This window comes from Diabrotica virgifera, chromosome 7 (assembly GCF_917563875.1).
Source record: "Diabrotica virgifera virgifera chromosome 7, PGI_DIABVI_V3a".
In the NCBI taxonomy this organism is placed as follows: Eukaryota; Metazoa; Arthropoda; class Insecta; order Coleoptera; family Chrysomelidae; genus Diabrotica; species Diabrotica virgifera.
This window is the reverse complement of record NC_065449.1, coordinates 6,259,996-6,274,203: the sequence shown is the minus strand read 5'-3', so window position 1 is coordinate 6,274,203 and position 14,208 is coordinate 6,259,996. Positions and strand designations below refer to the sequence as shown.

At 31.9% G+C, this 14,208-nt stretch overlaps 2 protein-coding genes across 2 annotated transcripts in view; one reads left to right on the top strand and one right to left on the bottom strand.

Moving 5' to 3' along the window:
* Window positions 1-493, bottom strand: part of LOC114330840 (SWI/SNF-related matrix-associated actin-dependent regulator of chromatin subfamily A containing DEAD/H box 1 homolog) — a 61,577-nt gene extending 61,084 nt beyond the window's left edge. Inside the window, exon 1 of the mRNA XM_028280255.1 lies at window positions 240-493. Coding sequence (XP_028136056.1) covers window positions 240-336 — 97 coding nt within the window. The 5' untranslated portion in view covers window positions 337-493. The remainder of the gene's footprint in view (window positions 1-239) is intronic.
* A 366-nt stretch (window positions 494-859) lies between these two features.
* Window positions 860-14,208, top strand: part of LOC114330839 (sialin) — a 31,359-nt gene continuing 18,010 nt past the window's right edge. Inside the window, exons 1-2 of the mRNA XM_028280254.1 lie at window positions 860-1,164; window positions 3,880-4,082. Of these exons, the coding sequence (XP_028136055.1) occupies window positions 1,062-1,164; window positions 3,880-4,082 (306 nt within the window). The 5' untranslated portion in view covers window positions 860-1,061. The remainder of the gene's footprint in view (window positions 1,165-3,879; window positions 4,083-14,208) is intronic.

Below are 14,208 nucleotides of genomic sequence, written 5' to 3'. Positions count from 1 at the left end.
TGAAGAGCTTCTTTATAGGATAATGCTACTGTTTTATGTACGTAAAAACGAGAGAGCAAAAAAAGAGAGTAAATTAGAGTCAGACCAGGTATAAATAATTAAAAACTGGTTGTCTAGTAATATTCCGAAACAAACTCGCAGCACCTTATGCCGGAAACACTAAATACACCAACATAAATGCATATAATTACGCTGATATTGCAAAATTAGAAACAATGAAATTAAGTATTTGAACTTACAAGAACTGAGACTGAGACCATCTTGTGTAAGTAGCGGTTTCTTTTGATACCGAAAATCACGAAGACTTTTTACGTTAGGACCTCCTTCATCAGACATGTTCTTCTGGTTTAAAAAGAGGTACTTAGTTAATAAAACTTTAAACCTCCATTAATTGCACTCTACCTCTACAGAAAAATACCAAAAACCTTATCCAGCCTACAGAACTCAGAACTACAACAGACAGAACGATGTACGTGAATGTGAAAGATGTCAGTTTGAGTTTATTTCTTTTTAAAATGTCAGACAATGGCAGCAATGCCTTTCAAATGTAAAATCTAAATTCTACATTTTCATTGGTTGTTTATTGAAGGAGTAAAATACAAACTGCTTTCTTTTTATCAAAATTTATATGTGCATAACAATATCTATAAAAATTAAATTCTTTCCAGTCATTTTTTTTTATTTAAATTATTTAAATATTATATTCAATGTTTGCATCTTGAAACAAATAAATGTGATTGGCGTTACTATGGAAACCGATTTTTAATAAATATTTCCATTCATTTTAGGTTGCCTGCCTGTCAATTTGACGTTTTGTGAATTGTAATTTGACATTCGTTGTCAGTAAGTGACACTAGTGACAGTGACACTGGCGACACCTGACACCTGACACCCACATCTACAAGTTTATTTTTTGGATTTCTTTGTTGATAATAAATTTGTAATCATCTGTGAATGGAAACAATAAGTTCGAACTTTATCACATAATATTACAAGTTATGACTCATTTTTATTATAACTAACGAGAAATTCCATTTAATAAAATTTTGTTTTGATTAAAAATGTATGTCCCTAAAGAAAATCCCGAAAGCAATGGGGAAGAGAGTGATACTGAAAGTGTCTATGAAGATGAAGACGAGACGACTAGAATTCTTCCTCCTGAGGGTAATTATTTAATGAATTGTTAAGAAAATATGTAATGACATTTCTTTTTTATATAACAATAAAACACTGAAGACTTTTGTTTTCAATGTTTCCACCAAATTGTACTTAAGTCTATATTTAAAGATCAGGATAAATCTCTTGTTAATAATTAGCGTCCTTGGTGTGATACCCAGTGTTTGAGAGTCTGATTTGTGACTTTTTAACTCATTTACCCGAGCCTAAACTTATCAATCAACAATTTGGGTTTAGACTCCGTATAGTTGAACCTATTAGTTTATGTAGATTTTTATTTAACTCCCTGGAGAAAGGATATCAAGTTGATACAATTTACACTGATTTCTCCAAGGCGTTCCACAAGGGGTGTCTCATAGTATGTCAAGGTTCATAAGCTCAAAATGATTGGTGTTGATAAACCAATGATTTCTTGGTTTAGCAGCTACTTGTCTAATCATAGGCAGACAGTAAAAATTGGTAATTTTCTTTCCAAAACAATTCTCATTCCTTCAGGAGTTCCTCAAGGCTCATATCTTGGACTTATTCTGTTTAACATCTTTAGAAACAATATTCACGAATGTTTTTCCTCTTCCCTTTTTTGCTGTTTACTGATGACTTAAAGTTGAGCTGTCTGATTAAATCTCCCAATGACTGATAAATTTTAATATGAGCTAATCAACTTGTTGGATTGGTGTATAAGAAATAGGATGAGTCTGAATCAATCTAAATGTAAATCTATTACGTTTTCTCGGTCCAGATCCAGAATCAAATTTGAATACAAGATTTGCCAGCATTGCCTTGATAATGTACCTTTCATCAAGGATCTAGGTGTCACTTTGGATGCAACTCTACAACTTTCCATTCACTTAAATAATGTAGTCAACAAGGCATTTCAGATGCTTGGCCTTATCAGAAGAAGCACACAGGATTTTACTGGGATTACTGCCTTAAAAACTCTTTATTGCTCTCTTGTCAGTCCCCATCTTGAGTATGTGTCCTGTGTATGGTCACCTTGTTATGGTGTGCATATTTAGACCTTGTGTCATGTTGAACATAAATTTCTAAAACAGATTGCTTTCAAAATACACATTTTGAACAACTACAATGATCCAGATTTACTTGCTATATTAAATATGCCACCCATTTCCATGTGTCATAAGAAGAGAGATCTTATTACTTTTTACAATAGTCTGCATGGTTGATCTGCTGCTTCTTCTTTGCTCAATAAAAGTAATATACATGTTCCATCTAGGCCTACCAGATATACAGCTAGTATATCCTCCATGGAATGTATGGAATAATATTTCATTGCATAGAAATTAATACATTAAAAAAATATAGATATAATTCTGAATGACAAACAGCTCCCCACTCTTTAACCATATGCATAGTAAAAACGTACCACTTGAGAAAGCACTGTGCGGAAACAGCTATAGTGACATTAATTTATAATAAATTTTCATAGTATAGTTTATTGATCCTTTAAGACAGTAAAAATGTATAGGATACGTCACTACAGAATTCAGTATAAAAACATTAATGTGTAAGTATAATACAATAGTCACAGTGTAACAAAATTGACAAAACATAAAATATATAAAATAACATTTTTACAAGTAAAATATGAAGCTACTGCAGTTTGTCCTCATGATATTCATTTATAGAATAATATGATTTTCTTAAGAATAAATCTTTAACATTTTTTTTTAAATCTAATGGAAAGTGGTATTTCTTTCATAGTTTTTTTCAAATGATTGTATAAGGTCAGTCCCATATATCTGAAACAATTTTGAAATTTCGATGTTCTGTGTTTAGGAACTCATAAAGATTCAGCACTTCTTGTATTGTAGTAGTGATTGTCTGAATTTACTGGAAATGTATTGATTTCCTCTTTTACATAAAGTAAACATTTATAGATATATAGGCAGTAGAAAGTTAAAATTTGATGTTTAATATAAATTGGATTACACAATTGTTGATAATCCAAATTAAAAATTTTACATATAATTTTGTTTTGGTTAATGAACACTTTGTTACTATCTACTGAGTTCCCCCACAAAATTACATCCACATTACATGTGGCTCTAAGCAAGGCTAAAATAAACGTTCATTAATGCCGAGATGGGTAGTGTGTTTTTAATTCTAGATATATGTAGCATAAAAAGCTTTATTCAATTTCATTTCATTGAATTCACTTGCTCTGACCATTTGAGATTACAATCAATGAACACACCCAAAAACTTTGTAGAGTGAGTGGAAGATAACATATTGTTTCTATCATGGATAGTTAAGATAATATAGTCATTGGTAGATGAGTTGTATGAGTGAAAATAAATGATTTCTGTCTTGTCAATGTTTAATATTAATCTGTTAGTATTACACCAGAGTATAAAGCAGTCAACAACAGTCTTCATTGTCATTTTTAATTCCTTGAGTGTATGTGCAGAGACTATTAACGAGATATCATCAGCAAATATTGATATTATAAGTGCCCTTATGTTATCTGGTAGGCCGTTAATAAAAATTAGAAATAATAATGGTCCCAGCACGGATCCCTGTGGTACTCCTTTATTTGTCGTGTATGGATCTGAGCTTGATTATTTAATTTTAACAACACTCTGAAAATAAAAGTCTTCAGTGTTTTATTGTTACATAAAATTGATTTTTATTATGATATTTCCATCAAGTAACTGTTGAATCTATCAATTATTTCTTTTTTAGTTGAAGATACCACAAATTGCATGAAGGCCCGACATATCTTAGGTATATTGGGATTTTTAGGCTTTGCCAATGTATATGCCATGAGAGTTAACTTATCTGTAGCAATTGTAGCGATGGTCAATACCACTCAACCCGTTTTCACTAATAATTCGTATGACCATTGTCCTATTACAGACAATAGCACAAATACGAATGGCACTGCAGTAAGTAGCTTTTTCTAATTAATTAATCAATATGAAGTACGAAAAATGATAAATGATTTTGTCATCATCATCAATGGTGCTACAGTCCTCTAAAAGAGCCTCGACCTTCCCAAGTATATTACGCCTGTCAGTTCTATCCACTGCCAACGGTTGCCAGTTTGCTGCGCCTATTTTTCTACCATTTTTATCTACACCATCCTTCTATCTGAGTTTTGGCCTACCCCTATTTCTACTTTCCACAGGTTGTCACATAAGGATTCTTCTGGGAGGGTTGTTCTGCTGTGATCTTGCTAGATGTGCTGCCAATCTTAGTCTTCCTATTTTTATAAGAGATACTATGTCTTACCACCAAATACTTATATGTTATTCACATATCGTCGACGATATGACAATACCTCCTATCTGATTTTTCATGAGTTTTATAAGAAAGTAAAAAGTTTTTTTTGGGTCACCTCCTGTTTTTATGTGATATTTTTTTACTTGTTTTATAATAAATTCTACTATGTACTTACTACAAAACAAGTCAAAACTTGAAAACTAAGGGAGGGCGGGAGCCCTAGGAGGTGACCCTAATACTGGTTTTTCGTCTATCCTACAAAACTCATGAAAAAGGAGATAGGAGGTATTTATTTATTTAGTTATTTATTTATTGACGGGATACCACCCAATTAAATATATACATAAAATATTACAATAGGGTCAATCCATGCCAAGTGGTCCAATATAAATTAAGTTGGTTGCTTGACTATTTCCAACATTTTCCACTTTTCCACCTATCAAATTTCAGTCTATGGAGAGCAAAAAACTGCATTCATTCTATTTTTAAAAAATTTATCCTGCTGATGACGGCCATCTCCGTTAAAGCGCATCAATCATTTTCATGGAAAACATGGCTCGCTCCCTAGCCAACATTTTCAATGAGGTTTGTCCCAGAACAATAAATCAAAAACCACACCCTTTACAAAAGTATGCTCCAAAAAACGACCCATAGCACTATTCAATTTCAAACCACCCTCAAGGCCCTAAATGAACCCCAAAATTTGAAAAGGCAAACTGATAAAACTCCATTTTCAGCATTTTTCCAATAGCACAAGCAAGCCGACAATGGTCTGCAATTTTTCCCTGGAAAAGACACACGCACATACATCAAATAAAAAAAGTCTGAGCTTCGAGACTTCGAGAAAAATCTCAAAGTTTGACCCCTTTTTTCTCTGTGAAATTTGGCCGAATGTTAGCCCCTAGCAGCAGAACAAGAAGTAAAAATTTGGAGCTGCAGTCACATCATCATCGATATGCCACCGAATATTCTTCTCAGGATCCTTCGTTCAAATATAAGCAGAAGGTTTTCATCTGCTTGGAGATGGTCCATATCTCCGATGCATATGTCAACACTGGTTGTATAAGGGTTTTGTATATGGTTATTTTTGTTTTTTGGCTTAAGTTTCTGCTTATCATATGTCTACTCAGTCCAGAATAGCATTTGTTTGCTAGGATTATCCTTCGCTTGATTTCTTCCATCATGACGTTTGCCTTGCTGACCAGGAAGCCTAAGTATGTGAATTTGTCCACAACTTCAAAGGTAGAGTTATCAACTGTGAATTGGTGACCAATGTTTCTGGCTCTATTGTTGGGTGTTGATGCCATCATCATAGTATAGCTTTCGCCCATTAAAATGATTTTATGTATGAAAATATATTATTGGTATTGTATTATAGATGACCATGAATTTTTTTTATGGCCATATGTCAGTCACCAAATTGATTTTAAAGAATTTACTTATAAGGTGTTTCTCTTATTGAAATAAGAGATGTTTTAAGTAATATGATGAACAAGAAAAGTAGCCACTACTTTGGATTATACAGTTATAAATCACTGTTTTAAAGAAAGTACCAGTATATAAGAAGGCAGTGGCGCACCTACCTAGCCACTGTAAGAAGAGTGACTATGATGACCCACCCAGTTATAGGCCAATATCACTCCTTCCTATAATATCAAAGGTATTTGAGAAATGTATGGCAGCAATGATTGTTACGTATTTTAAATCCAAAAGGGCATATTAACCTTTTATTTTATTTTTTTCTTCCCACATCTAGATTTGTATTTAAATTAATGAAGCATCCTTCATTTTATTACGTTTTTATACTTTTGCTGAAGCTATTTCTGTTGACAGTATTTTAATAGATATTTTTGTGTAGTTGGTAAATACTATTGCCAGGAAATAATAAATATTTGAAAATTATGTTAACAGTTCGTTACAAATTGTTTATTTGTAATATTTATATAATTTTTTATCACAGTTACTTTCCAAGGATTATAAGCATTGAATAATTTTTCAATATTTGTTAGTTTATTTATATTCACTAGGGACAACAGTAATGTTGACGACCTGATAAACTGTTTTACATAATTTTAATAAATGCCTGCTTTATCTCATTTACTTAAATATAACAACAAGTGAATTACAAACAGTTGTATGGTGATAATGTATGGATTATATGAGTGGCAATCATTTTATATTTATAAACTAGTGATTTTGCCCGTCACCATGCGACAGTGAATACAATCAACTATAGTCACTGCAGTCAATTTTTTGTGACATCCTCCTGTTTTGTCGTATCTCCTTCCAATTTTTTCTGACATCCTCCATTTTTTTTCTGATACCCTAAATTTTTTCTGGCACCCTCCTATTTTATCTGATATTCTCCATTTTTTCTTACTCTCATTTTTTTATTTTATAACTCTAGAAGGACTGAATTGATTTGGCCACTTTTGATTTTGAAATATTTTATATATATACAGAAAATATGTTTATAATTAAGAATAATTTTAAAACATTGTTTACTTATAATAATTAAAATTATTTTTCAACATTTTCTCTGAGATAAAGATGAAAATTCAAGTTTGTGCATTAATGCAATACATTTTAATAATTATGAATTTAATTAAACAATAGGGAACTTGCACATTTTTTTTGTTACATAATAATGTTCAATTTTGTTTAAAAATGAGATTTTCAAAATTTCACGCTTCAAAAACTCGTAATAACTTAGAAATACATATTTAAAGTCTTCTGCGGTATAAAATAGTTCATACGACCCGTGACGTCACATAGTTTTACATTAGTTATTATTATGGTTATATTTCGCTGTGTCTAGGTACACTCTAACGTGTACGCAAATAAAAAAGTTAGGTACACGCGAATTAAACTTGATCAAGCCAGTGACTTCATTATTTAACGTGCGCAGTGACTGTATATTTTGGTACATGCTATTTTGATATGTTTAGTGTTTGTTTGATAGAAAAATACTTGTTAAGGGAAGGGAAGCAGAACTATTTAGATGTTTCAAACTTAATTGTAATAAATCAATGTATATATAAAAGTATATATTTAGGTTAGCAAAATAAATATATGTATTTAGTTGATATGACACGTACAAAATATTGCTAAAATAATTTTTATACGTAAGTTAATTATTATAATCAACTATTCTAAATGGGAAATAAGCCACAATTTAACTAAAAAAATCATTTTATTAACGTTTCGACGTCCAAATCGGATGTCATTGTCAAAATACAAAAATTAGTCAGATTAAATAAATTATTAGAAAAATTTTTTACTAAGCAACACCATTTTTGTTTAATTTAATAATATTTTGTATTTTGACAACGACGTCCGATTTAGACGTCGAAACGTTAATAAAATCATTTTTTGGTTAAATTGTGGCTTAGTTCCCATTTAGTTGATTACAAAAATGCCACAAGGATAATAGCTTCAGAACAAGTTAATTATTATTGTGAAAGCTTTAGGTCTTCTTTTTATTTTAATCTTTTACGGTAATACATACTATTTCATTTATAACTAAAAAAAATATATATTAATTTATAGTCTCTTATCTTTTTCGTACTGTTTTAAAATGTTCTTAAACTCATTAAAAGAACTAAATAATTGTCCACACTCCGTAGTTAATTTAAAAACAAACACTAAACAAATAAAAAATAAGAAATCACTGACACTCTAACTTTTTTATTTGCGTACACGGTAACGTATACCTAGACACAACCTTATATTTAGGTATATTCTTCTTCTCCTTCTTTAGTTTATTGGCCTCCACCTACTTGGGTATTTGGCAAGCTCATCGTCGTGGAATAAGTCAAAAATATTTATATTCTAATGACATTTATCGTATGTCATTGTAATAATATATACCAGTTTGTTAAAATTGTAGTTTTATACTGTTTTTGAAGGAAAGGAACGAAGGTTTACTATTGAAAATAAAACCATTTTGTAAAAGTACGAATTTTTCTATGAATAGTTCAAGCGATCAAAAACACTTGTAACGTCACATAAATGTATTTTCTACTGACGTTTATAACGTCTAATTTAAAATTCTGTTTACTTTATTGGAAAAATGTAAATGTAAAACCAAGTGACGTCACGAAGCGTTTTGGACCACCTGTTTTAATTTGAATTTTTAATTGTCTTTAGGGGCCAAACGAAAGACAAACAAAACTTTTTTATCTTTGATACATGTTTTAAATTATGTTGTGTTGTGATTTATAACATTTTTTTCGAATTTAAAAATTTATGCAAGTTCCCTATTGTAAATAACATATTTAGACCAAACAAAGTGCAAAAAGCATGGATTTCACGGGAAACGTAAACAAGTAAATAGACGCTAAGTTAGCCGCAGTTTTAGTGGTACAAATTTAAAAGAGTATTCGCCGTGTGCAAGTCATTGACATATTAAGCGTAGACTCGGCATACTCACCAAAAAAGCATAACGCGGAAACAGCATGGAAAGTCGATCGGTGGTCTATCTATCTTTTTAACCACGCATGTGACTGACAAAGATGGCTAGACCACTCAATCCTATGTCGACGTTACACCCCGATGCATTGAGTGGCATATCCCTAGCCAAGTCTATCCTTAACATGTCTCTGGTGCAAGTACTTGGAGGAGATGCGAGAAACGATTGTGCGCGAGTCCCGGAGAAACCTTGCAACTTTCTTAAATAAATCATATTGTCAATTGAAATTGTCAAATTGACGTATATTTCATATCTACTGTCATTGAAGAAGAAAAATTATATATTGCTCCACAATATTGATATTATATGCAATTTTTATATAAAAGTAAATTTAATTAATTGTATTTTGCTTGCAGTATTGCATTTTAATAATTAATTTTATTTACTACATACAATAGGGAACTTGCATAAATTTTTAAATTCGAAAAAAATGTTATAAATCACAACAGAACATAATTTAAAACATGTATCAAAGATAAAAAAAATTTTGTAGGTCTTTCGTTTGGCCCCCAAAGGCGATTAAAAATTCAAATTAAAACAGGTGGCCTAAAACGCGTCGTGACGTCATTCGTTTGTACATTTACATTTTTCCAACAAAGTAAACAGAATTTTAAATTAGACGTTATAAACGTCAGTAGAAAATACATTTATTTGACGTTACAAGTGTTTTGATCGTTTTAACTATTCATAGAAAACTGTACTTTTACAAAATGGTTTTATTTTCCGTAGTAAACCTTCTTTCCTTTCCTTCAATAACTATATCAAACTCCAATGTCAACAAACTGGTATATATTATTACAATGACATGCGATAAATGTTAATAGAATATAAATATTTTTCCTTTATTTCGCGACGAGGTATACCAAAATAGGTGGAGGCCAATAAACTAAAGAAGAAGAAGAAGAATATACCTAATTATAACCATAAACGGAACCATATAGTTAAACTGAGTGACGTCACGGGCCGTTTGACCTATTTTAAGATACCGAAGACTTTAAATTTGTACTTCTAAGTTATTATGAGTTTTTGAAACGTGAAATTTTGGAAATCTCATTTTTATACAAAACTGAACATTATTATGTGATAAAAAAAATGTGCAATTTCCTTATTATTTACCTTTTAATAACATAACCTGAATATTACTTTTTCTTCTTATAATTTTTTTGGGCTATGGCCTTGACAAGTATCCAGCAACCAGGACTAATATAATTGGTCAATATAATTTATAAGTGAGAAAAATGTTTCTGAGCTATGAAACCAGGTGTCGCTTTTCCGAACTTGCACGGTCCCCATAATATAACTGTGTCTATATGACAATAAAATTGTTGTTTTTAGTGTTTCGCCACTCAATACTTACATATCTAAATCCACCGGACACACCGCGTGACTTGTCGCATTAGGATTTTTATAACATTAGATGTGGACTTTTTTTTGATATTTTGAGTTTTTAAAGAATGTTTTGTACATATTGCAATGGAACAATGCAAATCATACTTGAGTGAATCTAAGAGGATTCTGTTAAATTAGATCAAATCCAATAAGATGTAAATTGGAGCTGGAGGGTTACATAGATAATAGAACAAATGATGGAGTTTAAATATGTAGGAATCACACTATATTTAGCTACGGAAAGCTCGAAACCGAAGTGGAAAATCAAGTGAATAGAGCAAACAGAGCCGCAGGTTGCCTGAATGACACAAGATCTATAAAATATTCAGAAAGTCATGAGCTTAGAATACGGTATAACATTCTAAAAAAAAAAAATCATGAATACAAAGTTAAGTTAGCCAAGCAAACTTATTTTAATAATAAAATGATAAATGCGCAGAATAGTACGGCTAAGGCTTGGCGCATCATAAATCGAAACACTGTCGGAGGTAAAAATCGAAACTCTTCTAAATACCCTTCTAACTCTTCTAAGTAAATTTAAAAATAATTTGGGAATTTCTGTGGATGACCCTCATGACATAGAAGAATCTTTCAGTCAACATTTTTCGAATTCCGTAAACAATTTAATTAGTCAAAGTTCACCTGACTATAATCCTAAGAATCTTTCTTCGCCTATACACTCCCTTTTCCTTTATCCTGCCCTGTTAGTGATGAAGAAATAAAAAGTATAATTAAAGATATCTCAAAAAATCCTCGGCTGGACTGGATGAGATCCCGTATTCTATGTTAACACATGTATCTCATAACATATATAAACAATTAACATTTCTAGTAAACCTTTCATTTCAGGAAGGGATTTTTCCTCAAATTCTAAATACTGTTTTAGTTGTGCCTATACATAAAAAAGGTGACAAATCAAAATTTGATAACTATCGAGGCCTATCACTTTTATCTGTGTTTTCAAAAATATATAAGAAGGCATTTCATACATGTCTCCTCTCGTATATTAACAAGCACAACATTATAGAAAAGTCTCAATTTGGTTTTCGTGAAGGTATAAGTGTGCAAGATACACTACTACCGCTGTGCAATCATATTTTATCGAACTTTGATGAGGGTAATAAAGTTATCTGTTTGTTGTTTGACTTAGCACGAGCTTTTGAAACTGTAAATCATCCAATACTGCTGGAAAAACTTTATCATAGTGGTGTTAGAAGAACTGCGTTAAAGTGGATCCACACCTTCTATCGAAACGGTTTCAAAAAATTAAGGTCAATGTGAATGGGAATATAATATTTTCTTCAGAAGAAAGTGTCCTCTCCGGAATTCCACAGGGAAGTATCATTGGCCCTCTTTTATTTTTGATTTTCGTCAATGATTTAAATCAACTGATAAACGATAGCTCAACATGTTTGGTTCGGAATTCATTAGATAATTTTTCTGATGCAATAAGCGTTCGAGTAGAAAACGTGGAACAGCAATCGGGCTGTTATGTCACTCAATTTGCTGACGATACCACAGTTGCACTAAATTCCAATAATTTTTTTCATGTAGTACAAAAAGCAAACTGTCTTGTAAAAAGTATGACTCATTACTGTTTAAATAATGCCCTAATCTTAAATGGATCAAAGACCAATATGGTAACCTTTTCACCTTCTACTATGCAGATGTGTCCATTAGTAAAACTTGACAATGGGTCAGTGGTAAATAGCCACTCCACTAAGTTGTTAGGTGTTTACCTGGATTCTAATTTGTCTTGGAGCTCTCACGTTGATTATGTAGTGGGAAGATTGTCTGTGCACTGTTATGTTCTATGGCAACTTAGGAATTTTGTCTCCCTAGATATCTTAAAACTTTACTATTTTGCTCATGTAAAGTCAATTTTGCAATATTGCTTAGTTTGTTGGGGAAATTGCTCGCGAATTAATGAGGTGCTTGTTCTTCAAAAAAATTATTTGTACCATGACGTTTAGAAGGCGCTTGGATTCCTGTAGACCAGTTTTTAAACAATTAAATATTTTAACTGTAATTTCGCTGTATATTTTCAGTTGTGTTGTTTATGTAAAGTCACATAGATGCAATTTTATTTGCAGAAATGATGTTTCCTTAATGAGTGGCTACAATTTTCGTTACAGAAATGATTTGGTGACCCCTGTTCGCCACTTGATCGTTGTCGGCAAGGGACCTTACCCAACATGCGTTCGTTTGTATAATAAATTACCTAATTATGTTAAAAGAGTCAAATATTTATGTATTTAAGAGAACAGTTAAGGACTTACTTCTGGTAAACACTTTCTATTCGTTAGAGGAATACTTGCTGGCATCTTTTTAACAATTTGTATGTTTTTGGGTATATTTTATATGTTTTTATGTTAACTGTTGCTATGTACTTATAGTTTTTACTCATAGGTTGTATTTGACGCATTTCAATACTTGTAAAAGTCAGATGAAATAAAGAATATTGATTGATTGATTGATTGATAATAATATGAAGAAATAAAAATATGGGAAAATAAATGAAAGGCCTAATTTACAAATCAGTCATCAGACCAATAATGACATACGCGGCAACGATCTGACACAGACGGGACAAAAAGGTTGCTCGAAACAGCGGAGATGAAAACCCTTCGAAAAATCGATGGTAAGACTCTGGGACAAAGATAGAAGTACGGATATACGACGGATATGCAAGGTGGACAATATTAACCTTCGGAGTACGGAGATTATTTGACTTACTTAGATTACGATGATGGGTCAAGCGTGACCCATTCTCATTTTATTTATAAGGATCTTTTAAATAGTCAGTATTATTAGACAGTATTTTTAATTCAACAAGAATTAAACAAACATAACAATTATAATCCTAAATTATTGTATTTAAATTTTTTAAGATGGTTCCCCATGGGCATATACTAGTTCGCTCCGGCGGCCAGATTTTAATACCTTACAGAAAACGGGCATAGGTAAATGCGATCCGGACGTATATTTAAATACGTATACCCGTAAACAGAGATGGCTGCGATTTACGTGTACCTACAAAAATATTGAAAATATTCTTCGAAATCCGAAGACCGGGTCAGGACTGACCCGGCATCCTAGATATTACGTAGATGAAAAACTGTAATTGGCATGTTCACGAATTATATACGACAAAATAGATTGAAACAAATAAGGAGAACTTACGATCAATCGGATTTGTAAAAAAATTATTTCATAAAGTATTAAGAGATATGTGAATTTCGGGTCACGCTTGACCCAGTCTTCGTACTCCGAAGGTTAATAACTGAATAAGAAACAAAAGAGTAGAATGGAATGACCACATAAGCCGAATGAGAACAAATAGAGTAGTAAGGACAGCGAGAGACGGTTCCCCAATAGGAAGACGATCAGTGGGAAGACCACGAAAACGATGGGATGACAAGTTACTGGACGTGCATTGAAAAAACAGACAGAGCCATGTATATACAAAAAGAAGAAGAATAATAAAAAAGATGAAGTTTTTCAATCCTCATAGCAACATTAATAATATTGAAAATATTAAAAATATTACTAAAAGATTTTTAAATTGAAAAACTTATTGGTACATTTTCCTGGTGACACCTCCAAGGCTTCTACAATTTGCAAGCCAAATGGATGCTGCAGTGAAGACAAAGGGAAGGAATTCTACACTATGCAATTCACATCCCCGTCTGCAGCTTGGTAAAGTTCCAACGGAAATTGCACCTAGTTACTCTACGGAGTAATACGACTATAAAATAAAAATGTATACCATTTTTATTCAGTTGCAATGCGAAGGCAAAACAATCTTACAAGAACAAGCCTGCGCTCTCTCCGATGAGATTCCAATAAGAATCGAAAATCGCTATTCAGAGGGCTGGATTGCACTCCGTATTCTAATTGAAAAGTAAGATTGTTTTGCCTTCGCATTG